The sequence below is a fragment of the Cloeon dipterum genome, chromosome 2, assembly GCF_949628265.1.
Source record: "Cloeon dipterum chromosome 2, ieCloDipt1.1, whole genome shotgun sequence".
NCBI lineage: Eukaryota > Metazoa > Arthropoda > Insecta > Ephemeroptera > Baetidae > Cloeon > Cloeon dipterum.
Window position 1 is genome coordinate 29,329,080 of NC_088787.1, and position 25,825 is coordinate 29,354,904.

Genomic DNA, 25,825 nt, shown 5'->3' on the forward strand with positions numbered 1-25,825 from the left:
ATTCACGCGCAGACCCTTATTTTATATTTATGTGCGTGCTCTTTCAACATTGTAAAACACGGAACGCATGAATTTGACTTGATTGAATTTGCCGAAATGTTGCGGTGCCCGAAAGAGCCGTGGTGTGCGCAAAGGATTTATCGCAATAATGTGTACCACTTTTCACGCTCCACAGGTGCATGACGCACGCTAAACTGCTCGACTCTTTTTACCCACCTCGCCGCCGCTGTAATCAGGCTGATGTTCTTCCTCAATCAGCTGAGACACTGACTTTTTGCACTCTTTTTGCAATATCTGCGCGCACCCGAGCGCGGTATCTGGGCTCTGTCAACTGCTCAAACGTTAAAAGACCAAAAACAATATTCGCGATTAGATGCAATTGTCCTACAATTACTTTCAAGAAGCATTACTATGAATCAGTGTTAAAATTGGATTTTATGGGTCTGGCATTTTTTCGGACCGGAAACTATTTCGTAACAAAAAATTAAATCTTTATGTAAAAAATTTACATCTTTTTTCTAGCTGATTTAAAATTTGAACTGTATTTGATTTGCCTTTTTAATATTTTAACTAGTTCTCAACTGCTCTAAAAGACAGTTTCGATTTTATGATAGTTAGAAAAATTAAACCGGTTCAAAATCCTAGATAAGAATCGCTTAAAAAATTGTGAAGACTATAAAATCGCTCTATCTCGGTAAAAATTTTCTTTTATTTTCAGTTAAAGTCGGCCCATTGTTGCAACCTCTTTCAAAACAAATCTCTGCGGCGATATTTTGGTAGAATCGCTTTTAACCCTTTTTGGTCATTTGCTTGGGGCAGAGAAAATACGAATTCCTTTAAACGCTCACATAAATTACGGCCAAAAGTCAAACAAAGGGCTGGCCAGAGGTGAATCTGACCGTAATATTTACGACCGACGGAACTGAACTCGGGCACTCGCAAACACTCGACGGCGTGAAGACGACGGTAAAGAGATAAAAAATAAAAACGAGGCGCCGGAACCGCAGATCGGATTCTCGACGTCTTGTGTCGCTGGATGGCTTGGTGATTAAATGTTTTTCTCACGGGCAATTAAGTGTGTATAAAAGATGGCCCGCGGCTCTCCCTTTCTCTGGCCTACTTGGACGCTCGCTCCACTGATTGTGCCTGCGCGCACGCATTACAAGTTGAAGAGCAAGGCCGTGCGCCACTCAAGCAACAGGGTCAAGAAGAGAATCTTAACTCTGTAAGAGCCCGTCTGCCTCGCATTTCGGCCAAACGACTTTCTTTCTCCGACAGAGTTGCTCATTGTTCGTTCGTTGGTTCGGCAGTCGAAAGACAAAGCACAAGATGCGTGGGAGCCTCTGTTTTACTTTCCTTAATATGAAAAGTAAATTAGGCGAACCAATTAAACGCGCGCAAACCCCGCTGATTGTGAGTGTCGTTGTGGGAACGAAAACGGTTTTTGGCAACAAGACGAGGCGTGCGGCTGTTTACCACAATATCGAGGGCGCTTGCTTATTTGAATCGTGTGCCACATTTCGCCAACCTGGCCCCCTTACCTGCTGCTCGCCAAATTCGGATGTTTTTTTATGGTACAAAATAATTTTCTGGAAAATATGGTTATTTATGTTGCACAACATATTCAAATTCAGAATATTCAGTATAATTTCTTAATTAAATTTAACTTCCGGCAATTTCGAATGAAAACAAATTATCTCTCCTATCGGAAAAGCGTTATTTGGAAAGGTCGGACTGCTGGAAAAGAAGTGGATCTGATTTGGCGCAGGCGTGGGACTTGGCGGCGCCCGAAGGAAAGTAAATTGTCCCGCGTGTTAATAGTAAAAGTTGTCGTGTGTGCTTTTTGGCTTAGTGCCTTACGCGGTGGGTCGGTTTAGTTAGAGCTGCGGCGCGGCGAGCCGCGGCCGCGAGTGGGGTGGCTGAAAGTAGGTAATCAGGCTGAAGCGGATCTGGCGGAGGTGCCTCTGCTTTGCCTAGTTCCGCCTCCCATAACGGTACCGACCTGCGTTCGCACACATCAAGCAAGCCAGCCAGCCAGCCAGCCGCTCCCCCCTCCCCCCGCTCCGCCGCGCAACCCCTTTCTCGAGCAGCTATAATATTTGTATTCGGCGCGCAAGGCGATTCGCATAGCCGAGCCAATAATAATAATTGCATGGCCCGAATTTCTCCTGAAAAGTGAATAAATCCGAGGTGGGCTCGTTAGCGCCCGTGACTCGTCGATTCGGAGCAAAGAGTGCAAGAGTTAAAGTCACCCAAACGCGCGACTTTCATCTATGATGTCGATTCGAATACGGGTCCGTTGTAAATAAACGAGAATTCCTGGAGACTGGAATGCATGCATCTCTTAGCGTTTTTTTATCAGAGGCAGCAGACACAAAATTCGATATTTTTAGGACGCAGGATGGTATACAAAATCAAGATTAGTGGACAAAGACTCAAGGATGATATTAATATATTACTCAATTTTCTTTGTAAGGGGCTTTAATAATTTCATCATATGACAGCGAATAGAAAAATTTACTGAATTCAATCATTAATTTTTATCTCACGATGAGCTTCATTTTTACTAAACATTAAAGTGTTTTTTTCTGCTGATCGTTCATTCAATGCATTGATAAATGGTAAAGCATTCTTCCCTGTTCTCAAACCTCTTTCTCTCCTAAACCACACACGTTGTGTAAATGACACTTAACTCGCCACTTCTTCCTTCGCTATTCCACATTCTAATGCGAGCTCCGTCCTTCTGTTTGTCCGTGCAGGTCGTGGTGTCAGCAGACGCGGCGACGATGTCCTCCTCCTGACGTCCGACTCTTGATTAGCTCACCCGCCTAAACGATGACTCGGTGCTGAAGCAGCAGCCGAGTCTGACCCCCCGCCCCGTCTCGCCCCCGCGGAGCGAGAGACGTGACCGCCGCTGGTGCCGTTTCACGACCGTGTCGAGCCCACCGCCGTCCCGCTGGATCCCCCGTGGCTCAGTCCGCGCCGCCCTGCGCACGGACACAACTCGTACGGCGACGGTGGTCAGGCGTCGTCCACCAGCGCGCCGCTCATCTCGTCGACCACGTGCTCGCCGCTGCCGTCCTCGTCGTGCTCGCCGGACAACAACCTGGCAGCCATCGACCACCTGACCTTTAACGGCATCGGCATGAAGCTCATGATGGACAACGTGGACATGATGGGCTACATGAACGACTACGGCGTCGTCGACAGCTCGGGCGAGATGACGCTGACGTCGTCCACCACGACGGACGATCTCAAGATGATCAACCCCGTGGTCGAAAACAAGTCACCGCTGGATTCGCTGGACACGCTGCTGACCGGGCACGCCGTCAACGAAACGATAATAACGGACCTCAAGCCCCTGCCGCCGTTCAACGCGTCGTACACGGGCCAGGTGCGTCTCAACTACCAGCACCGTGCCAACGAGTTTTACGCGCACTCGCCGCAGCAGCAGCACCAGCAGCAGCAACAGCAACACCAGCACCAGCAGCAAATTCCGTCGCCGAATAGCGGCGTCGTCGGCAGCACCAACCGGCTGGAGGCCAACAACAACAATTCTAACGTAAACAATAATAACAGCAACAACGTGTACAAAAGCTGCGGCGTCACCACCAGCGGCAACGAACTGTTTTTCATGACGGAGCCCGTGACGTCGACCGTCGACGCCAAGGAGGCGGACGTCATGCTCAGCAGCATGGTGAACGCCAAGGAGGCGGAAGTGATGCTGGGCCAAATCGGGGACAGCGAAATGGAAGACTTCGCCGCCATCATCGGCAACGTGATGGCAGACACGACCGTCAACATGAAGTCGTGGATAGGAATAGACGAGTTTGACTTTCCCAAGGAGGACTACCTGCAGGTGATGACCAACCCGTTCGGCGACTGCTCGCAGTCGCCGCCGTCGTCCAACCCGTCGTCGGTGGTGTCCCCTCCGTCCAGTTCGCAGCAGCAGCCGCAGACGTCGTCGACGCTGCAGTCTTTGCTGACGCAGGGCACACCGCCGGCCAACTACCAGGCTGTCATCAACAGCGGCGGCGGCGTCACCGTGAAACGCGAGCCCGCCACCTACCACCACATGCCGCTGCTGCAGAGCCGGCTGCAGAACGGCGCCATGATGCCCAGCAAGGACGCCGCTCAGCACCACCAGCAACAACAGCAGCATCAGCAGCAACAGCAACAACAACAACAGCAGCAGCAGCAGTTCCTGACCTACTGCGGCGGCAAAGATATGTTACCTCACACGACGCTGGCGAGTCCGCCGGGCCACGTGTCCACCTCTGAGCTGATCAACGGCGGCGGACCGAGTCCGGCGGGCCGTTTCAACAACCAGGCACGAGGCGGCAGCGCTGCTAGTAAGTTCCGCACGGCTAACAACCGCGGCGGCGAACTGGACTCTTTCGGGGTGGCTGTGCCGGTGGTGAAAAAGTCCAAAAGCCGCAGCAAGAGCAAGCTGAACGCCGCCGCGCAGAGCAACAACGCGAGCGGCGGCAACAATAACAACAACCCGGCGGCCGGGCTGGCCACGTACCCGGACGGCAGCGCCAAGGAGAAGCCGGTGCACCACTGCACCATGTGCAACCGCGGCTTCCTCAACAAGTCCAACATCAAGGTGCACATGCGGACGCACACGGGCGAGAAGCCGTTCCGCTGCGAGGTGTGCTCCAAGGCGTTCCGCCAGAAGGCCCACCTGATCAAGCACCAGCAGATTCACAGGCGGGTCGGCCGCGATTGAGTGCTCTGCAGAAGTTGAGACGCGCGAGACGTGCTTCCCTCCGCCCCCGGTCCCCGACCCGGTTCGCGGCCTGCCCGGTCCAACGTGATGTTACACAGCCCACCTGAGGATTTTACTTGAAAAAGATGATATTTACTAGTCAACGGAGCACTCTCGTCCTTTTCTCTGCCGCCCGCCCGCCCGCCCGCCTCCGCCCCCGACCCTCCCCCAACCTCGAGTTAAGTACTTTTTTATATCTATTCACTCAACAGAAGTTCGAAAAAGAAAATGTTGGCAATGATTGTACCTGCGAACTCCCAACAACCTGTGAACTGCCCTATTAAGTGTTAGTAAGTGCGTGCAAAATCAAATTTGTGAAACTACTGTCAAGTGTGAAGCAGGAGTTTTTCAATCACGAGCCAAAGATTATCCGACCTGCTGCGATCAAGAGACGAACTTAATTTTTCAATGAAAAGAATTAATATTTATATTCTGGTAAGATATAATATGTATCGTATTTGTTAAACGGTTAATAAGAACAAGTTCCTCAAATCGATGATAAAGCGAAGATGAAGAATGACAAAATCGCCGAAGAACTCATTTGGTTTTTCTTATATATTCTCACAAACACCAGAATAATAAAACTTAACTTAACGCGTGCAAGTGTCCGCAGCAGCGCGACGCGTCACTGCGCGCGACGGTCATTCCATTCATTCAATGAAAAAATCGATGTAAAAAGAATGTGTAATATATATTTTTGTATGATTAGAACCGTCGCCACGCGTGCGTTTTCGCGTCGTGCTGCGCCAGCACTATATACACTGCGAAGAAACACATGAACGGAACAAGGCGGGGTACGTAACATGAAAACGAAATATTTTCTCAACGCTATATACTTCTAGATAGAACAGTCCTTCCTCTTTGTCAGAGGGACTCCACTACTTAACTGCTAACTTGAATTGTTGTTGTGTCCCATTTATCTCATGCGTTGTTGCTGCTGTTGTCGCCTGCATCAAACACACACACACACACACATCACACACACACTCAAACAAATATCCACAATCAAGAAAGTGAAACTACCACCAAGTTGTTGTTGTTGACGATGAATAATAAATCATATATGATTTGTAAATATGATATTTTGTACAGAATTTATATGCAGTAATTGCTTTGGTTAAATTTATACGTGAATAATCAATCGTTATTTATATGCAATTCTCCAGTATCTTGTAAGCGTAGCAGTTTTGTTAAAATCGGAATCTCCAACGCGCAATACAATAATTTTAGACATGTAACCAACCAAGTGCGTGCAACGAACTTTACACACAAATAATACGAAACTGCGAAGGACTACGAAATAATATATATTTTTGATACGCGATGCAATCTTCTGATATATTTTTTTCTCTCAAACGGGTGTATGCTGCTGCAAAGGGTTCATTTCGTTGTGTAATTTTATGCTCTTGACGAAACGTAGACTTCCGAAAACAGGAATACAGCGGTTGCTCTCAACGTGCGCAGAGTTGTGCTTTTTTTCTCTCCGCTCTTGGAGCATTCTTTTAACGTGTATTATATAGATTTTGTTTATTTATTGTTGATCAAGCAAAGTACAACTCGCCAAAAATCGCGTCTTCCCCCATCCCCCTTCCATGGAATGCAGTTTCCGTCGATTTTAATTTATTTCCCTCGGGTCGACCCTCACCAGAGTTTTTCCAGCGCCCTTGCTCATCGGAGAACTTACTTTTATTAATTTATTTACTCCACTGTACTAATTGGGAATTGGTGCATAATTTTAATGGCCTGTCTCCTTTCTCCGCTCTGTCCCGCGCACAAAATCTACTTTAACACACACACACACATACGCAAACACACACATACACTTGGTCGCATTTTTCCACTTTTTCATACTGTACGAGTGGAAAATCTGCGCTGTCCGTGCTGCTGACGAGAGTGAAACTCGTTCTCAAACTGTTTTAATACTTAAACGCGCATATGTAATGTCGAATAGATGTCGGAAGTGAAGAGAACAAAATTGAGGATGTTAATATAGTTTCTTTTTTAAAATAATACAAATTGAATGAAAAAAATAACCGCCCGCTGTTTAATTCAATCAAAAGCTTGCTCCTTGTACTATTATTTGCCAGTCACTCAGATTCTGATTATTTTCTGTTGGTGTCGGAAAAAAAACAAAAATTCTAAAAAAACATTTTCACACTCTTATTCTTCTATTTTCGGTAGTTTTCGGAACGTGACGGTAGATCAAGTCTCGGTCCACCTTGAAAACCTGTGGGCCCGTTTCTCTTTTGCCCAAGTTCGCACACGCGAGTCTTGGTGTGTAAATGGTAAATGTATTATATATTTATCGGGGAGATGCAGAGGAGGAAAAGTTGGCGCAGAAGAAAGACGAGGAGACGTGGAGGAGGAACGAATTCCGGATGTAGGTTAGCAGGCTTTCTTTCTCCACTTGACGTCACACACATCACGTACGAGAGATGCTCGCTGCGTTTCAAACACACCGTCCCGACCAACACACCGCCGCGGTTTCTTTACGCCAATTCGCTCAGCTGCACTCCTTTGATGTCTAATCAGGCCTGAAACGCGCACAGAAAGCATAATGCTGCGAATAATTATTTTAATTTAAAGGTGAAAATTAAGAGGAATATTTTTTCGTTTAATCATTAAATCTAACATCAACACCAGTGTAAGGTGCAGCAAAAACAAATCCAAATTTTTAAGATTATTTCAAGCCATAGAAAACGGAAAATTGGAATCTGGCACTCCATTAATGAGCGAGAATCAAATTTTTATCACCTCGGATTGCTAAGGATATCTTAATTTTAATCGAGTGCAGCTTTGTAAATTTTAGCCTTCCAAGTTTATTCTCGTCCTCTGCCTTAAAAAAATGTATCTTTCAAACAAACTGACAGTTCACCAAGAAATTTATTGATCGCGCGCACCTTTTCACCCTCCTTTTGACAGTTTATGAAAAAGTAGCTAGGGGTTGTCTTTGTTTTCACATGTTAGGCAGCATTTTATTGTTAGGCAGACATTTATTGTCAGGCAGCAATTTACTGTCGGTCTTCATTTTTTAGGGTGCTTTGTCTGACAAACTATGGGACATGTTTGCTGACTTTTGGGTCTCAGGTGTACGTATGTGTGTTTTCTGATGCTGGCTGCCGAGGAGAAAAGACTGACGGTGGTGGCCTTGTTTCTTGACCCACTTCCCAGAAGCAAGGCCATTATTCCAGTGGTGCGTTTTGTGGGTCAACCAACTGGTGCTGCTGCCAACAACCGACGAGAGCGTCTCTCATCTCATCCGCTGCCACCTCGCAACGAGAAGAGAGAAAGAAAGGTGTCTTGTCGCCCTCCCCTCTGCTCCTCGCTGGCTTATCGAAAACTCTCTATTTCACTCAAATTACGCTGCTCGTTCGCCTGCCATGGCATATGGGCCGACTCCTCTCAGCATGGGAAACTGCAGCTTTTTTATAATTTATACAGGCGATGGGCTGGAATAGGTGGAAATTAGGCTAACGCCTGCTGCGCTGCCGTGCTTTCCTTTTACTTAATTCGTTAGCACGGATTTTTTGCTCGCAACGTTGGCTATAAATAATGCAGGTGTGCTAATGGAATAAATTTAATAATAAAAACCTGCTTATGAAAGGAAGTTCAATTTCACTCTAGTTTAAAAGAATTTATTATTAGGCCTTTTTTCTTTAATATTCAGGAACAAATCGTTATTTTTAATAAATTGAGGCTTAACGTAAAAGACAGCTTGATTGATTCGGTCAATCACGTTGATAAATAAATGTCTCCCCTTTGTAAAGATCTCAATGTAAGTTTTGCTCGTCCATTTTCCTATTGAGCCCACCACCTCGCTAAATTTCACTCTCACACATCGTCTGAGCGGCGAGAGAGTCCTCAAATTTGGGTCATCATCAGTCGCATCCGCGATTCGGCTTGGAACGCACTACAAAGCTCTTGTTGGCACGTGATAACAGAGGCTATATCAGAAGCGCAGCTCTTGCTTCTTTATATTTGACTTGGCCGCATTGTGCATCGAAATTTCAGGCATTATGGAGTTTCCTTACGAGATCAAAGACGTGGAGCCAGAGCTGAACGCGCAGCTCCTGAAAGTCTTCACGGGGGAGAGGACGGGGTTTTTGCAGGTTTAGATTTTGGTTCAAATTTTATTTTCTGGTAACAAACGTCTCCCCCCCCCCAACAGGTCGGCCCGAAAAAATATTTTTTGCCCTCGAAGTACAGGGAACAGGGACCGGAAATCTTTAACTTCAAGGTCAGACCGGATGATGTGTTCATTGCAACTTATCCCAGATCAGGTTCTAAGACGATTTGGCCGAAATTTGATTTTTGTCGTGATGGTGGAATTCCCAGGCACAACCCTCACCCAGGAAATGTTATGGCTGCTGGTCAACGACCTCGACTACGAGACCGACTCCCAGATTCCACTGGTTGCCCGCGCTCATTTCATCGAGTTGATTTATTTTCCGTGCGCTGCGACAAATCTAAAATTACATAACAATTCGTTTCTAGGTTCGGTATTCTGGTGCACGATGGTTTGAAGGCAGAGATTCTTGAACTAGTAAAGGACGATCCCGAGAGAGTCAAGGACGTGCATGAATTCGCAGCTAACAGGGTTCCTGTGTTGGACGCCACACCCTCGCCCCGAGTTATCAAAACTCACCTGCCCTTCTCTCTACTGCCACCGGACCTGCTTAAAACAGCTAAGGTTTGTTGGCAACCGTTTAGAGATAATTTTTTTGAAGTCTAGGTACTTAGCAAAAATAAAATAAAGGATTAGCATGAATGATGTTCTTATCATGATCACGCAGGAGATGTAGGAATTTTAGAACTGCGCTGAAGAAAATTTATTTATAATGGCCAGAACTTATTATTTTAAATTTTTAGAAATCCATATGAAGAGCCGGCAGATAGATTATTGTGTTTCAAATTATCTATTTGAATTCTCTTAGAAAAAACGGTAGAAAGAAACTGCTGTCTTTCTCAAAGTCGCTTTTTCTTGTCTTGACCTTTGTTTTTGGAATGGTCTTTTAATATGTTTACGACCAAAATACTCAGTCTTCAGCATTAATTTAATTTGGAAATGTATTTTCAGACAGTATACATAGCGCGCAACCCGAAAGACATGGCAGTGTCATTTTATTACCACAACAGGCTACTCAGAACTCAAGGGTATGTTGGCGACTTCCCTGCTTATTGGGAATACTTCGAAAAAGATCTCTGTGAGCAATCAAACGCAATGACCAACGAAAAATTTAGGTTAATTTTTTTAAGTGCCATGGTGTCCATTTTGGGAGCACATCAAAGAGGCCTGGGAGCTGAGAAATGAGGAAAACCTCCTGTTCCTGTTCTTTGAAGACTTGGTCAAGGTATGTTTACTTAACCACTCACAAATTAAAAGGTTTGGTTTTTAAACGAATAAATTTTGCATCGAAATCCATAATTTTTTCAGGATTTGGCAGGCAGTGTCACAAAAATCTCTGAATTTCTCGGCAAAAAACTGACGCCGGACCAGTTGGACAGATTGGTGAGCCATTTACAAATTGACAATTTCCGCAAGAATCCCTCCACAAATCTGGATGCCGAAAATATGCCAGGCACAAGAGTCACTGGTGAACAGGATTTCATTCGCAAAGGTAAGGTCTTGAATTGTGTGGGAAAAGTTCAATTTAATTTGTTTGACGCTGACAATAAGTGAACTGCAAAAATAATTTAATTTAAATTTAATTAAAATTTTATTTTAAATTTAATAATACTGCAATTTATATAAAATTAAATTGATCAGTTCTGTAAAAATTATTTCCTTCGCCCACAGGAAAAAATGGCAGCTGGAAAGAAGAACTTTTCACTCCAGAGCTGATTGAGCGGGCAGACAAGTGGATTGCAGAGAAAATAGCAGAGATACCTGGATTCGCTTTCCCCGAGTGATTTTGATTGCTTTGAAAGCACGCTAATTTTGTTGGTTTTTAAGTTTTTCTTTTAATGAGTATGTGCAATATTTCTTACTCAAATACATCCACTTTAGTCCTTAATCGTGATGGATTTAACTATTCCTTCGCCCAAGATTTTGACATCTTCGATAAATAAATCCTGGCTAAACTCCATCTGTTTTGGCGGCTTTGGAATGTGTCCATTCGTGTGAGAGACCTGCTTGTCACAGAAAATTTTAGTCATGTCTTCAATTGATCAAAATTTTGCTTTACCGCAAACTCCTGGCGCTTCAAAACATTAGGCTTGAACAAGACTCCAATCTGGCAGCCTCCGTGTTGATCACAGAAGAACAAAGCGTAGTCCGAGTAAGATTCCTGAGCAAAGGATTATAATTATTTCTTTAAAGCTTTGAATACCCAGCAAAAATATTTTTTGAAAATTAACAAATGAAAAAGACGAATCAAATAATTCCGGAGCAATCTACGTCAATGCGAAAATTAACGAGGAGGAAATTAAGGGGCTTATCGATATGGGCGCAGCAGAAAATTATTAGAATATAAAAAGCTAATGACGCCCAAGCAAGATCACTTGGTCTAAGTAAACGATGATAGACACAAAATAAGACAATCGACTATGCTAATGTTCGCGAAACTAGGATCCAAGTTGATTGTCAAATCCTATGTCTACCACCCTTAGGCTAGGAGCCTTTTAATCAATTACTTTGTTGTCTTAGAAAACTTTCCAGTTCCATCTCTTAAATAATTTTAATGGAAAAACACTTAATTAGATCATCTAAAATTTACCCTCAAATCTTTCAAGAAGCACTGGACGTAATCAAGCCCAACAACTGGAATTCTGTTAGCCTGATCAGGTATTGTTTTTGGCCTGTCCACGTGAGTTGCGTCCAAAGACTCGTCCTTTCTGGTCAGCTGGTTGTGCAGGCTAATCACAACGTCAAAAATATTCATTGGCGTGCGGAAAATGAGCTGCAAGAAAAAGGAGAGATGTTTAAAAAAGGGAGTTGAGTGCTGTAGGCACTACCTTGTAGTCAAAGTTTTCATTAGTCAAGAGTTCTTTGTCCAGCGTTTGCAGCGAGGCTTTGGCCAGTTGAGTGAGTCGGTAGAGGACTTGACTGCTGGGCGCGTGTTTCGTCAACACAGTGCCAGAACGAGCTTCTGGAGTGACGACAAACAATGGCGGCAGAGTGCTCCTCTCACTGTTAAATTTATTTTCGATCTCAATTATTTCTTGCCCTGCAAAATGAAAAGAGGGATAAGAAACAATTTTAAAATTTGTTGCATTTATTTATACAGTGATTGACAAATTCCAAATTTACAATTTATAGAACGTAAAAAGGCTCGTGAAAATTAAATAAAAAATATTCAGTCACAAATTAAAATTGACATCAATTCAAAATACTAAAGGGAAAATGTTTACTTGTGATTTCCTCTCTGAAGTTGAGAATAATTGGTTCTGACGTCCACGGGGCTCTCGCGAGCAGCTGAAGGAACCTGACAAACGCTGTCTGTGGCTGGATCGGCGGCTGATATGGCGCTGGCGAGAGGAAGAGGTGGGCCATCAGCAGTTCGACGCATAACTCAGGCATCAAGGTATCGTCGAGCAACAGATGCGATGAAACCCAGCGCTTTGCAAGGCAGCTTGCCGGACCCATGCACGGGTGGCTCATGTGCAACCTGACATTGATATTCATCTCAATTTTTATTTTCACGCAGTTGTGTCCAACAATAAGGCTTATCAGATTTTCAGGTTTATTGAAAATTAAATCCTAGCTCGAAAATCGTTGCATTTATTTTAAAGATATTTGCAATCTACGTTAAAATCACAGATTTATATGCAAAGTGCCAAGGGAAAGACATGAAATCAATAAGTGCAGTTCATTTTTTGGAATTCATTACTTTTAAGATTGTTCTAAATTATTTTAATGTACGTGTCTCGTGAAATAAAGCGCCAACAATGGCCCAAATACCAGTTAAGGAATAATACTACGCGAATTTAATGACGATGAAGTCTGTTTTCATTGTTTTCTGAAACGAGCGGATTTACATACGTTTATTTCAGTTTGATCCCCGCGGAGTCAAATGCACAAGAAAAATTAAAAGACTCTTCAATTTCAGTTAAAGAAAATGCTAATTTCCCAAAAACTCAACAAAAAATATGCATGCAGCAAGATAGCCCTGGACGTAGCTTGTGTGATGGGACAAAACTCACCCGTGGAGTGCGGAGGTCAGCTTTGGCAGGTGCACATACTGCATTTCCAGAGAGAGCGATTCTTCTGTGTCCCTGTAACGGATCAAGCCTTGTGGCGTAGTGGTTTCCTTCAGAAGAGACACTTCTCTTGCGTGGTACATTTTGAGCGTGAAAATGAACCCATCCTAGAGAAACCATTGTTATTGAGATTGTTGACATTTTAATTGGGTGGTCACCTTGAGCACATTGATGTGCGTAGGGAACGGCTGAGAAATGATGTTCAGCTGCTGCTTTAGGCATTCGCCGATTTTGATGTAGAATGCGGCTTTGATGCGGCGCACGGCTTCCAAATCTTCCGGCCACTTGTTGCTCAGGGCCAAGTTCAACACGACTTGATGGATCCAACAGTATTACAAAAATCAAAGTGACTAAAAATTCTTTTTCAATTCCTTACCTGGAATGGGACTGATGAATTTATTTTTGCATTCGCTGGTCTTCATCGCAACAGTGTCGAAGGCATCTTTACTTTTGAAAGCCATATAAGGGGCAGGCGGAAAGGGGTCTGAGTATCGCAGAGAAGGTGCAGCACCCTGGACCGAGGAAATGTCCAAAGGGAGCCCTTCTAGCTGCATCAGTTGACGGCCGAGAGCGTCGCAAGCCTACACACGATAACAATATTTTATAATCTCATACGAGATTTGATTTGATGGGGATGGCATTTAAGTGAAGTCATTCTGATACTTAGAAAACTGCTAATATTTGTTATTAGCTACAATCTCTTTTATTAAACTACCTTAATTCGCAAATAATGTCTAGAAATTTAAAAAAAGAGACGCAAGTCCCGATTTATAAAAGATAACTTGAAAAATTTCCAATTCAAAAATCTCCTTTTTAAGTCCATAAACCTTTCCTGAAATATTAAAATAAAAAAGCTTCTAAATTGTGTTACAAACCTTGTTCAAGTGCAAGTAAATTCAAATTTATTTTCATATTGATATTACCCTGTGATTGATCGTTATAGCATTATTTCGCTAGTGCTGTTCGCCTTATCTTGCTTATTTTATGTATATGACATGGCAAGAATAAACAAGAATAAATAAATAAATATAATATTCAAAACTCATTTTTAAAAACAACAAACTTCATCCAATCACGAAAATAATTCTAGAAGGGAAACTATAAATTTCGTGTGCCTGATTGAAGGCCAATCAAGAGGATTTTAATGGCAATATTTATTAAATAAATAAAGCTTTTTTCTCCCAATGGGAAACAGAGCTTTGAACTAAAAGAAAAAGGAAAAGCAAGTTTAGTAACGATACCCTTAACTCAAAAATTTCATTATTGGGCCATAGAGTAGTAAAATAAACATTTTCAATTTGATTCAGACAAATTGTCAGTGGCAGCTGATAATTCTCCTCTGATTTCTTTTGATTTTTTTTTAACAATTGATTTACACGGTTAATAAACATATAAATTCTCCAAAACAATTACTATATCTTATTTTTTCTCCCTATAATTAGCCCACTTGACTTGATTTTTTACTATTTTTAATAAATAAATCAAACCTTTGCAACTGCCAAAGCACCATCTTCACCAAGACCAAGCGGCAACACAGATTCCAGCTGGTCAGCGATGTACAAGAGGTTGTCGACGCCAAGGTGCTTCTGGGCGGCATAGGAGACGATCTCCCTGCAGACGAGTCGGCGTTTGGCAATGCCTCCAGCGCTAGCCCAGACGACGGCCTCGCACACGCTGCCGTCCTGGAAGCGGCGCAGCTCGGACCGCTCACCCCAGAAGTTACGGAAGATCTTGGCCTCAGGCAGGTTGGCCGCCGGCCCCTTAGTCAGCAGGGCGAGCGCGTGCTCAGGGTTGAGCGCCAGGCCGAGCACGAATGGCCGCTCCGACGGGTTCGGAGGCCCGTCGACCGGCGACCATGTGCCTACTGCTTCCAGTTGCGGACACATCAAATGGACGCGCGCGTCCAATGCCTGTCGAAGTACGCCAACAATGCCAAGATGCGTGAACCACGGACCACTGGCGTCCAAACGCGCAGGGATGTCTAGCTGCTGCTCTGCTTTACGCACTGATGCAGCGTCAAAACTGTGAAACAGCAATTTTTCAGATTTCTTTTCATTATGATTTCTTGATAAGAATTTCCTGGTTGCTTAAATATTATAAAATGAAGTCTCAATAAATTCGTTAGAAAAATCAAATATTAGAATAATTGAAAAGGAAGATTAAAAAATAACCTGTAAAGGTCTGTTTATTTAATTACTAGAAAATCAGATGATAAATAAGGAGAGGAAAAGTTACAGGAAAATAAGAAATTTTCTACACTGATGAAGTAATACAGAGAATTAAAATAAGCAACAAGACAGAAGAAGTGGCGTGTAAACTGTGCTGAATATTCTGAAATCAATACCGAGTTTTCAAATGTACAGTGGACTTGACTAATCTGAAGTTTCATCAATTTTTATTTTTTCTAACGCTTTCAAACCAAAAATTTTAAATCAAATGCGCCATCATAATTCAATGCCCACCATTGAAGCGACATTGCAATTGGTTTTAAATTAAAGTTTCAATTAATATTAACTATCTTCCACCAATAGCTGCAGGTATCAAACTGCAAGGTAAGGAAAACTGAAAAGAAAATAGCTAATCAGTATTTTACTGAATAGGGCAGCAGTTCCAGCCGTCAGCAAGTTACAAGGAAATTTTCCTTCAAAAATTCTAATGTTAGAAAAAGCAGGATTTCTCTTTAAATAAGCTTTTCATTAAAATGGATGATAGTTTCGAATTTGTGAATTGTTTTTGTGATTTTAATCGGTAGGCGAGTGGCAGTGTGAACAAGATTTTGTCACTCTTAACCTCTTTTTGATTGTACTCAGCAATGAGCAAAGATGATAGCTGATTCAGAATTATCTACAGATAATACTACAATTATGAATTTTGTTTTGGAGGTAGGGTACTGCTGATGAAAACATGTTATAAATTTCATCCTCTTAGTTTTCACTAATAGCCGGCCATCCGGGACGAATTTTCCGCGCAGATTAGAGCAATTCAGACTATTTAAAATTATAATCTACTATTTACTAAGTCATCGGTGTGATGTATTAACTTTATGAATAATTTTTAAAGTTGGAAAAAACATTAATATAAAAAATACTAACCTCACAATGTGGTCAAACTGCCTGTAAAACGGCAAATTAGTCATGAAGAGCGCAGAAAAACTGTTGATGCCATGATCATCCAGGTATTTGATGGCCAAAGCGCTCTCCCGTCTCACCTGTGAATAACATTTTAACTCGCAATTGAAAACAATATGGTGAAGAACTCACCTGCTGAAAGATTTCGCTGCTCATGTTCCCACAAATATTGACATAGCCAGTAACATCCATGAATACAACATCAAAAAATAAATGAAAGTCTGAGGCTTGTGGTCCAATCTCCTTAGGGCACAGGGTGCATCCCTTCTGAGTCCAATCCTCTCGGGCTGAAATTAATTAAAATAGAAAATTCTGTCTAAATGCATCTCACAGAAAATTTATTACACAGTTGGTTCCAGGTGTTGCGGATGACCTGATAGCTACTCATCGCGTTGTTGAGCTTCTTTCCCTTCAGCAAGTACGCCACGTACATGCTCATGATGTAGCCAGAAAAGGCTCCATAGCCTTGATCAAGTCCGCGCTGCCGCAGCCAAACCTTCAGCAGCATGATGCCCTCTGACAAGCTCTTCTGCTCTTGCATCTTTTCCAAGCGCCACTGCTCGTTCTCCGTCAGAGCAACGTCCACGGCCACGCTGCGGTTGTAATACGTGCTCGGAAGCTCAAGACCTGTGAACGGACACAATTTAGTTATTAAAAAAGGGTGTCAGATCAAAGGTAAAATTATATAAAATACAGAAAATGTGAACCCACATTTAGATTATCACAAAAAATCAGTGGACAGGAATAGGGAATCAATTAGAAAAAGGTCCATAAAAAAACCGCAAGTTTTTTTACTGCTGTGCAGTTTTTATCCCAAATAAAACCAGTTTCTTTCAGCTTAATAGCTCGTCAAATTTTTGTATAACTGACTTTGGCTGTTCGGCTTGTAAGATGGTTTTGGGAGACAGCAACTAACTGTTCAAATCATTTACATCAAAATTAAATAAGACTTTACCATCTTCTGGTTCCTTTCCAGTGGCCCATTTGGTCTTGATGTTGACCTTTTCAGGCGCGAGTTGGGTCAATTTGAAGCATTCCGCTTCAGGAACGAACAGAAGTCGAACTTGTACGCGTTTTCCTAACTTTTCTCCATTCTTAATCACCAAAATGGGCTTCCAAGGGTCTCCTTCTAACAGAGAAAACTCCACTTCGTCTGCCAGCTCACTTTTTTGCAGCTTTGAGCAAATGTAACACACATACAACGCTCTCTTCAATATATACTTCTGGTTTTGAAAGTCTGATCTCAAAAAGACAACCTGAAATCGTCGCAAATTGAGTAAGAGAAGTTGTCTTGAATTTTAAATTCACCTTTGGCATCTCCACCCTGACGTCAATTTCCAAGTTTGGCCCCAAGCAACATTTTGCGGCAAAAGAACCGACAACCGAAAGATCAGTTGGCTTCACGAAACAAAAGCTGCCAGAAAACTTGGACGGGTCCAGCTTGATGGGCAGAGTCACATTGAATCCCTTCAACCACTTCAAGTCCGAGATGGGAAACTCTTTTGAATTCTTCAGATTGTCCAAGAACACTTGCAATTGAGAAAACCAGCTTTGAAACCTTTTTTCTACTTTTTCCTTCACTTGGATTTCCTTCATCATCTCATCAATCTGAAAATTTGTTTGGTAGATATTGGATTTTTAATCAGATTAAAGTCACAAAATATCATACCTCCAGGCGAAATAGATTTGAGTGAAACAAATTTTCTGTTTGTCTCAAATGGGTCATTTCATCAGCAGTTGGGGGCTTGAACAGCTCCTTTTTCAGCTTCCTTTTCTTGCTCTCACCAGCCTGATTTCCATTAAAAATGGATTGGATTTAATTAGTATGAATTCTAACCACTCATCATTGACGCCGGCAATAAAAAAATCGACTTGTTTGTCCTATCTTTATGAGAAAGACAGATTGTATTCAGATTCTACATATGTATTTGTTTATAAAAATAATAAAAAGGGTTTTATGATTCGGAGTTTTACTTCTGTGACGTTGGCAGGCAAGGGCCGCTTTTTCGGCAGGGATTTTTCTTCGTCTGAGTCATCCGTCTCTTCCTGGTCTCCATTATCCTCTTCAGTGTCCAAATTGTCCTCGGAATCGCTTCCTGAATGCTCTTGCTCATCAACCATGGCCGTCCTTCGAAAAAAGGAAGTTCATTATTTTGAAAGTGAAAAAAGTGCATGAGCATATTTAAATCAGCAATCTTTAAAACTCACTTGCGTTAAAATTTATATCTTCAAATATAAAACGTATAAAACGCTCTTGTGCTTGATAGCAACAGTAAGCCGCCGACTGTTTACGATTTTTAGTTTCACGTGGTCGAGTTCTCTCCAGTTCTCTCTCACCCAGCTGCGAACCTTTTACTGGCGGCCTCTGACGGTGTGTGCAATAAACAATATTTTTGCCTGCTGGCCGCTTTTAAAGCAGTTCAACGTAAAGGCCTGGTAAAGCAGGCTGAGAAGAAAAAATAAATATTAAAAAACATCATAATTCTTTTTTCGTAAGATTATCATATTAAAAATTTATGGGTTTTTGTGAATCTTCTATCGTATTTAAATTCTGAATTATTTTCAAGGTAATGGTAAATTAAATATTTATATTATCATCTGCCTTTTGTATATATCTCTACTGCGGATAATTTATTATGTCTATGAAAAAAGATTCTTATAATGTTAAACAATTCAGCACCACACATACAAATTTATATTTAATTGTTAAGGGGTTGCTATGAAAAATGGGAGAACACGTACGTGTAGAAATCTATTCTTTAATTTTGTACTGAATTTAAAATTTAAAAGAAATATATATATATATATTATTTCTGTAAAATAATTGTGAAAATTCACTCGCTCAGGAGTGTCAAAGCAATGGGAGGTATTTGAACAGTTCGGAGATCTAATTCTGGCTACCCAATGTCAGAGATGGTAAAAAGTGGTTAATTTAGTGACTCGATGAAATGCTCAAATTGCTCAACGGGCTGGAAGGCGCAACGGCGCCGACTTCGCTACTTGCTGGTTTGCACGGGACGAATGTCTAGCGTTTCAATGCAGTCCTCGGTGCGGAGGCAAGTGGCCCTTGAGTGGGCTGGGTCCCTGTGCGGCCTGGTGCGCCCATGTTATCCGTTCGCGGTGTTATTGGGACCCGGGTTTCAGCATTCGTGCAAGTGCAGTGCGCGCCCTTCCCGGTCCGAGAGGACAGGGATAAAAAGAGCAAAAAAAAAAATCGATTTATTTACAAACAAAAAGCAAAATAAAATTAAAAGGTCCTTTAGTTTATATGTTTTTAGTTTTTAACAATAAAGTAAAAGACAGTTTTCAGTGTATAGGTGCCGTTTAATTAATAAATTTCACAGCGATATCCTTCCCTTCACGACGACGCACGTTCCTCATCAACTTATACACAGACATGATTATGGTACCAGAGGGAAATGTTAAACATTAAGTAAGCATCGTTTCGAAATACTAATAAAAACTCGCTTAATAATTCATAAGCAGCTCAAAATTTAAGCCCTCCGTGTAACGTTTGATGAAAATTTCAAAATTGAATCAAAATACAATTTACAACGAGAATGCAGCATTGCACTGATAAAATTGATGTACACAAAAGGGAAAATACATGATTTTGCAAACAGGCAGGCTGCAAGTAACACGCTCTGCACTCACTTGCTCAATTTCGATTTCTGGAGGTGAAAGCGGAAATCTTGGAATATCTATCACAATTTATTAGTTAAGTGCTTTGGGAAATGATAAAATTTGAAAACACGCAACAAGAAATGCATCAATCAGTGGTTCCTTTCCCGCCTGAAAAGATTTAACCCATCCTACTCGCCGGTGACAATTTTCAGCATGACTGTCTGTGGCTCGCTGGTCGAGTTGGCGACCATCTCTTCCACTACTGCCTCCAACTTGCTTCCTACGAGTCTCTCATCGATACCGTTACCCCAATCAACCTGCATTCACAAATTGAGAATTAGTAATATTATTCAAGATAATAGAACAATTTATGCCTGCAATTTTTACATTAAAAATAAGAAGTCAACACCTGAGTCTGCTCTAACAAAGGTCATTAAAATCTTACTTTGATTAGTTGAAACCTATAAGTTTCTTTGAATAGTCATCTATTTACAGGCTGAGGGTTAAAATCGTTTTTTCTGTTTCTTAGACCAATAAAATTCGCAACTCTAGTGATGACGTGCGATTTTTTTACAAACAAATTAAATTTTAAAGTGGACTAACCGGGAAGGAAGAGGAGGACACAGAGTGGTGCTGCGTGGCGACGTCAGGCGGCGTCTTCTTTGGCGGCGGCCAGACGTCGTCAACGTCAGGGATGTCCTTGGGCACGTCGACGGCAACGGCCGATCTGCGCGGCCTGCGGGCGGCCACCTTTGCTGGCGGCTCGTAGTCGTGGTCGTGCACGCTGCACAGCAGATCGTCCTCATCATCCGCTTCTGCGAGGAAGGAATACTTGTTGAACAGCAGCGTCCGCGAGCGGCCGGCCACTGGCGCCAGCTTGTCGGGCAGCAGATCGGCTTCGTCAACGGCTGTGGTCGTCTGTTGCGGCTGGTTGGGCCGCACGTTGGGCACCACGACCAGCGCCAGCGACAGCAGCAGCACCATGAGGCACGTGGCCGGCTGCACGGGCCGGCCGCCGGCTCCCTGCGCCACCAGCGCCTGCAGCCGCCGGATCTGCGTCGTCAGCGCGTTGTTCTGGTTTTGCAGCGCCTTCAGCTTTTTGTGCAGCGTCGTATTTTCATCTGAGCACTTCTTCACACGCTCCTCAAGCCCGTCCACGTACTCCTTCTTCCGCTTCCTCGAGTCCTGCGCAGAGATCTTGTTGCGGATTTTGCGCCTGATCCGCTTCAGTTCGCGCTCCTCTTGCTTTGAAAGGGGGTAGTGCGCCGGCAGGGAGATGCCCTCCTTTTTCAGCAGTCGCCTCTCCTCGGTCGAGAGCTCCAGCCGTGGGTACCTGCCAGGGTTGGGAAATATAAGAAATAAATTGCTGCCGCAAATGTACTACGTTCAAAGTTTTGTTTTCCCTAATTTATTTTACACCTGTGGTTGATTAGTAGATAGTTATGAGAGTTTAATTAAAAATTAATAATTTAGTGAATAATATTTTCATGTGACGCTGAGAGGTAATGATAAGCCTGAATGCAAATTTTAAAGGGTAAAAATTCAATTTTTGTACCTTTAAATTTTTTTATTTGGCTAGACATTGAATTATGAGGGTAGAAATTCTTTTTTAAGATTTATTTTTGAGGCAAAAAATTATTATTCATTAAAAAAAAACTATAAATTTTTTTGAGGCTTTAGGAAACAAGATCTTGAGGCCAACATGATAAGATTCTAAGTTTAAACATGTAGCAAAATGCCTATATTGGTGCACATTTCAACGATTTTACATAAGATCTATTTAATATCAACTGGTGCAAATTATTTAAATTTGATAGTTCAATTAAGGTGCTCTAATAAAGAAAAGAATTGCGACATTAAACACGAGAAATGTTTTTAAATTATATGTTGACGCAGTTTTAGTTCAGTCATGATAATATTTTTAATAATAACTTATTTATTTTAGTAAGGGTAAAGCAGCAAGGAAACTTTGGCCAGAACGAAAAAAAACAGGAAATTAATATCAGCTGTCAAAATATGCGCAATTTTTACTTTACGATTAAATAAAATGTTATTGAAGTTGGAGAGCTCAGAATAAACCCAAAGACAAATTCTGAATCACTAAAAAATGCTCCAATGAGATACATTCTTGGAATAAATCCTTATTTTTTGTAGTAATTCATTAGCTAGAAATGAATGTTTCTAACTATTCCATTTGTTTTTCATACCTAGGTGCGTCAGAATCATCACTGGCTGAGTCGGACGGCGAATCATTCGAATGGCGTGTGGGCTCTGCTGTCGTGCTGGACAGCGTCTGCGCCTGCACGGGCGGCTTGAGCATGGCCTGTTTGGAGCAAACCAGTTTGATGCCTGGGGGTAGGCGGCCGCCGGCTCCCGACACGATGCGGTAGGTGCGCATCGTCGTCTTGCCCTGGCTCGTCACCGGCACCAAGATCGAGCGTGTCTGTTTGCCGTCAGCTGACGTCTGCAGCGGCGCCAGACGTACGACCCGCCGCACTTGCATCTTCGGTTCCGTCTTCACCACTGCTCTCGAAACAAAACCCAAAAGTATTCAACAATTAGTAACCGTTGGTTGCACACGGAATTTGTGTTTCGGAATTAATACGATATAGGTTAAGAGAGTACAAATTTTGGGCTTTGATATTTTTTATTTTATGTATTTTTTTGTATTTGACCCTAGCAAGAATAAACAAGAAGAATACTAAAATAATACACGATCGCAATGTTGCATAGTTTCGTACCATTCAATTATGGGATCTGAAAATATGAAAAAAATCAATCCTTACACAAAAGATGATTTTAATTTATTATAATTATTGGTATTAAGAGCTTAATTATTTAGATATTTTTGCGGAGGGGAGTAAATTAATTTATGAAAAATGAAAATTACTTTTTACAACAAAAGTTTGAAGTGAAGAGGAGTTAAAAGTTGTTGAAGAGGCAGGTATAAAAAATTGAATTATTGAACAAAAGAGGATGACTGAAGACTGCTGTTTGCACGAGGCCAGCAAAGTGCTTTTGCATTGAAACAGCGCTTCAATAAATCGATTTTGTATGAATCGACGAAACCAGGTTGCCGCATCCGACGCAATTTTGCGTTTGAAAGGTTCAAAACGAATGATGCAATGATCGGTGTAATGTTATCAGATAGCATTAAAAAGAAGACTTTCACGTTAAGCTATTTCAAAACTTTTAATTGCTGTGGAAATACGATTTCCTGAAATTCCAAAACATTCAATAGGAAATTTCACATGGGTTGCTTAATATTTCAAAATTGTTTATAAACCTTATTAACAATTGTTGGGTCAGGATTTAATTTTTTGGCAAAAATAAAAACAATTTCGTCACTAAGGAATTTTAACAGTACTGTAATATTTAATTAAGTATTAGTGAATTATTTCTCGTTAATGCTCTGCATCTGTTGCAAAGCAAAAAAAATAAACTAGGTTGAATAGTGATACATTTGATAGCTGTCTAAAATGAAAAGTCCACCTCACCTGTCTCAGCGGCATCGATTTTTTCGTGTTGGGCATTGGTGCTCTTCAAGCTGGCTGTTTCTGTGGTGTATGATGAGGACTCAGAGTCTGAGGCGTCACTCGAGTTGCCCAGCGGGGACAGGGCTTCGGGCATTGGACTCAGCTGCTGGTCCATCTCACACGAGGTACCGCTTTCAGACAGCACGCTCGACTCAACTGGCGGACCGAGATCCATCAGCATATCGTCGAATGTGTTTGGTAGCGTCGAGTTCAGGTTGCCGCCAAGGATGTCCAGGAAGCTGTCCGCCCAATCCTTGGAAAACGGGTCCAATTCCTGTCGAAAATCCATACAAAATATTAAGAAGGTTCATTTATGGAATTGTTGATTTTTATCAATAACCTCACGGATTTCAAATTCACTCACTTTCACTTCAGCAAAAAAACGTGCTATTTATTCAGAAACACAAATTGCGTTTTTTTTCTAACTAGAACGGTGTTTTCATTTATTTCCATTATATTTGTCTTTAATTCTCAAAGCCAACAGGAAACAATCATTACTTTAACTAAAAAAGGATTTTCGCAAAGCGCACTCCATATGTTTTGGCACGTACCATGTCCGTGTAGAAGTCATCGTTGCTAGGAGGCTCGTTCTTGACGATGCCCTCCTGGCTGTCCAGAAGCAGGTCGAACATGCTCATTGCGTCGGACAATGCTGCAAGCCGACAATAGAGGTTAAAAGCTACTGCTCGGCCGTCTGTCGGTGCTTAAGGCGAGCTGCCTGCCTGCCTGCCCGCACCGACGTAAACAGATGACGTTGACAATTCGCCTCTCTATCTATCACTGCGTGTTATTTTGCTGCGATTTAAAGGGCTCCCCACCACAGAGCCGGACACGGCGAAAAGCGCCTTTATCGTGCAGACCGGACTATTCTCACAGCTCGCGTCCGAGGAGAAGGCCTTTTTCGCTCGGACATGCCTGTCGCTCGCTAGTGAATGCTAATAATTATTGCATTAGGTGTATTGCCAAAGGGCACCAGGGTACGTTCACCCTGCTGGCGACGGGCACGCCCTTCCCACACCGCGGCTACCGCTTCTCTCCCGGTGGCCGCGGCGTTAATTTTGTTCGCCGTGCACTGTCCGCCCGGTCCGAACTTACTTGACTCACCGAGTTCATGTCAGTGTGCGATGGGGGTGGAAAAATAGCCGATTTCCGACCTCTGTTTACAAGACGACTTTCCCAGCTTCCAACGTGGAGGCGATGACGTATGCCGTCGTTTACGTGGAGACACTTTGAGCAATTTGATTGGTCGGCGTTGAATCACGTGGCGTGCCTGCAGAGCAAGCGCGCCAATTAATCCACTCTGACTCATTAAATTTGGGTTATCAATCACAAGCGGAAAACGGAACGGTTGGGATTGGGAACGCATGAGCTGAAACCCGATAATGAGAAATAAATTATCGGCCTAAGCATTTTGTTACTCAATAATGCTGGGATTTAAACTTACTTAGTGCTACTGAAAGGATAATTTGGCCGTTTACACAATATTGTATTTAACGTCATAAATTGACATGATAGTGACGTCTAGCTCACTTATTTACGCTTCTGCGTAAGCATAAATAATGATATTATATTTGTTTAAAATTTTAAACTACTTCCCAAGAAGCACCAAAGTTTAAAAATCGGTTTTATAGCAGCGTTTTAATCCTACATTTTAATTTGTTTAATGCAATGAGTGAAAACCAATAGAATGATAATTAGTTCAATAAAACATGAAACGATATTATAGTGCTTTCAATTGGTTTTATTGAACAGCAACAGCAATAGAAAATAATTATGTAGTACAGAGATGACTGAAGAAACACATTGCGATACTGTAATTAATGCCTTGTAATACAATTTAATTAAATAACATCTACATTTCGTGGAAAAGAGATACACAGGGATTTGCTTTGCATATATCGATGACGAAATGAAAGCATAATGTAAGTTCCGCAGATTTCATACTCACTTAGGCACAAGAGAAGAAATGAGGTGGTATAATTGGGTATATAAGATATTTCATTTCTTACAGAACTTGACTAAATTCACTTGACGTTGATAAATCAGAGATAATGAACACGTTTCTGCCATTTAAAAATCAGAAAGATCGCCACTGGCTGTCTCTCGTGTCACGCAAACCTGTTCAGTTCGCATCTTTGTCTCTTAACTCGCCTAAAGCGCTGTGTTCTTGGCCACCACAAGATAGAGCAACACCGCTAACACTCAGGTGTACCTCCGCCTGTAAAGAGGTGTCCAAATTTTAACGTGACGCTTGCTGGTGGCGGCCACGAACACGAGGGACTGTTGCTAAAGGCGATTTATGTCGATAGCCCAGCAGGGAACAGACCATCACTTGGCATTGGAAATTGGAATTGAAACGCTGGTTGCACGCTTTTGTCGAAAGGTTTATCACAAACTCCGTCTGTCCCGAGTCGGTTTTACCCTGCTCAGCGAACCCAACGAGCCGCTTTTGTCCGGACGCACACATCCGATGCTGAGCTTCAGACGCAAATTTCGTGTTGGGTATCACTTCCTCTTAGTTATTTTTATTATCGTTTTGTTTAAAATATTATGCGTGATATGATATC

The 25,825-nt window shown here is 42.3% G+C and overlaps 4 protein-coding genes across 6 annotated transcripts in view; 2 read left to right on the top strand and 2 right to left on the bottom strand.

Moving 5' to 3' along the window:
* CAHbeta (carbonic anhydrase beta) overlaps positions 1-6,804 on the top strand; it is a 34,399-nt gene extending 27,595 nt beyond the window's left edge. For 2 of the 3 annotated variants that reach the window (XM_065479217.1, XM_065479218.1), the window contains exon 2: positions 2,760-6,804. In XM_065479217.1, coding sequence (XP_065335289.1) covers positions 3,146-4,732 — 1,587 coding nt within the window. In that variant the 5' untranslated portion in view covers positions 2,760-3,145 and the 3' untranslated portion in view covers positions 4,733-6,804. The remainder of the gene's footprint in view (positions 1-2,759) is intronic. The other variant, XM_065479219.1, reaches the window with a different exon arrangement.
* Positions 6,805-6,939: 135 nt separating this feature from the next.
* LOC135936426 (sulfotransferase 1C4-like) lies at positions 6,940-10,785 on the top strand. The gene is made up of 8 exons (XM_065479231.1): positions 6,940-8,880; positions 8,940-9,051; positions 9,107-9,206; positions 9,266-9,461; positions 9,849-9,975; positions 10,028-10,122; positions 10,206-10,389; positions 10,569-10,785. Exons 1-8 carry the CDS (start codon positions 8,788-8,790, stop codon positions 10,679-10,681), a joined length of 1,020 nt encoding a protein of 339 aa, XP_065335303.1. The 5' UTR covers positions 6,940-8,787; the 3' UTR covers positions 10,682-10,785.
* On the bottom strand, positions 10,759-18,431 carry Mat89Ba (nucleolar protein 6 Mat89Ba). The gene is made up of 17 exons (XM_065479209.1): positions 18,307-18,431; positions 18,073-18,226; positions 17,768-17,887; positions 17,407-17,706; positions 17,054-17,354; positions 16,444-16,725; positions 16,231-16,385; positions 16,063-16,178; positions 14,458-14,992; positions 13,347-13,551; positions 13,129-13,283; positions 12,914-13,077; positions 12,122-12,378; positions 11,726-11,937; positions 11,488-11,670; positions 10,957-11,058; positions 10,759-10,900 (listed from the first exon to the last, which is right to left on the bottom strand). Exons 2-17 carry the CDS (start codon positions 18,217-18,219, stop codon positions 10,775-10,777), a joined length of 3,360 nt encoding a protein of 1,119 aa, XP_065335281.1. The 5' UTR covers positions 18,220-18,226; positions 18,307-18,431; the 3' UTR covers positions 10,759-10,774.
* A 970-nt stretch (positions 18,432-19,401) lies between these two features.
* Positions 19,402-24,512, bottom strand: LOC135936418 (cyclic AMP-responsive element-binding protein 3-like protein 2). Its single transcript, XM_065479220.1, has 6 exons — positions 24,363-24,512; positions 23,810-23,910; positions 23,220-23,532; positions 21,930-22,245; positions 20,326-21,055; positions 19,402-20,039 (listed from the first exon to the last, which is right to left on the bottom strand). Exons 2-6 carry the CDS (start codon positions 23,894-23,896, stop codon positions 19,911-19,913), a joined length of 1,575 nt encoding a protein of 524 aa, XP_065335292.1. The 5' UTR covers positions 23,897-23,910; positions 24,363-24,512; the 3' UTR covers positions 19,402-19,910.
* Between the last annotated feature and the right edge of the window lie 1,313 nt (positions 24,513-25,825).

Coding starts and splice junctions, on each gene's coding strand:
- LOC135936418 (XM_065479220.1), bottom strand. CDS start 23,896: ATGAGCATGTTCGACCTGCTTCTGGACAGCCAGGAGGGCATCGTCAAG. Junction 22,246..23,219: donor AATCGATGCCGCTGAGACAG/GTGAGGTGGACT, acceptor TTTCGAGAGCAG/TGGTGAAGACGGAACCGAAG. Junction 21,056..21,929: donor GATGATTCTGACGCACCTAG/GTATGAAAAACA, acceptor CAACCCTGGCAG/GTACCCACGGCTGGAGCTCT.
- LOC135936426 (XM_065479231.1), top strand. CDS start 8,788: ATGGAGTTTCCTTACGAGATCAAAGACGTGGAGCCAGAGCTGAACGCG. Junction 9,207..9,265: donor GCCCGCGCTCATTTCATCGA/GTTGATTTATTT, acceptor ATTCGTTTCTAG/GTTCGGTATTCTGGTGCACG. Junction 10,390..10,568: donor ACAGGATTTCATTCGCAAAG/GTAAGGTCTTGA, acceptor CTTCGCCCACAG/GAAAAAATGGCAGCTGGAAA.
- Mat89Ba (XM_065479209.1), bottom strand. CDS start 18,219: ATGGTTGATGAGCAAGAGCATTCAGGAAGCGATTCCGAGGACAATTTG. Junction 16,726..17,053: donor TGGAAAGGAACCAGAAGATG/GTAAAGTCTTAT, acceptor GTCCGTTCACAG/GTCTTGAGCTTCCGAGCACG. Junction 10,901..10,956: donor TGAAGCGCCAGGAGTTTGCG/GTAAAGCAAAAT, acceptor TGTGACAAGCAG/GTCTCTCACACGAATGGACA.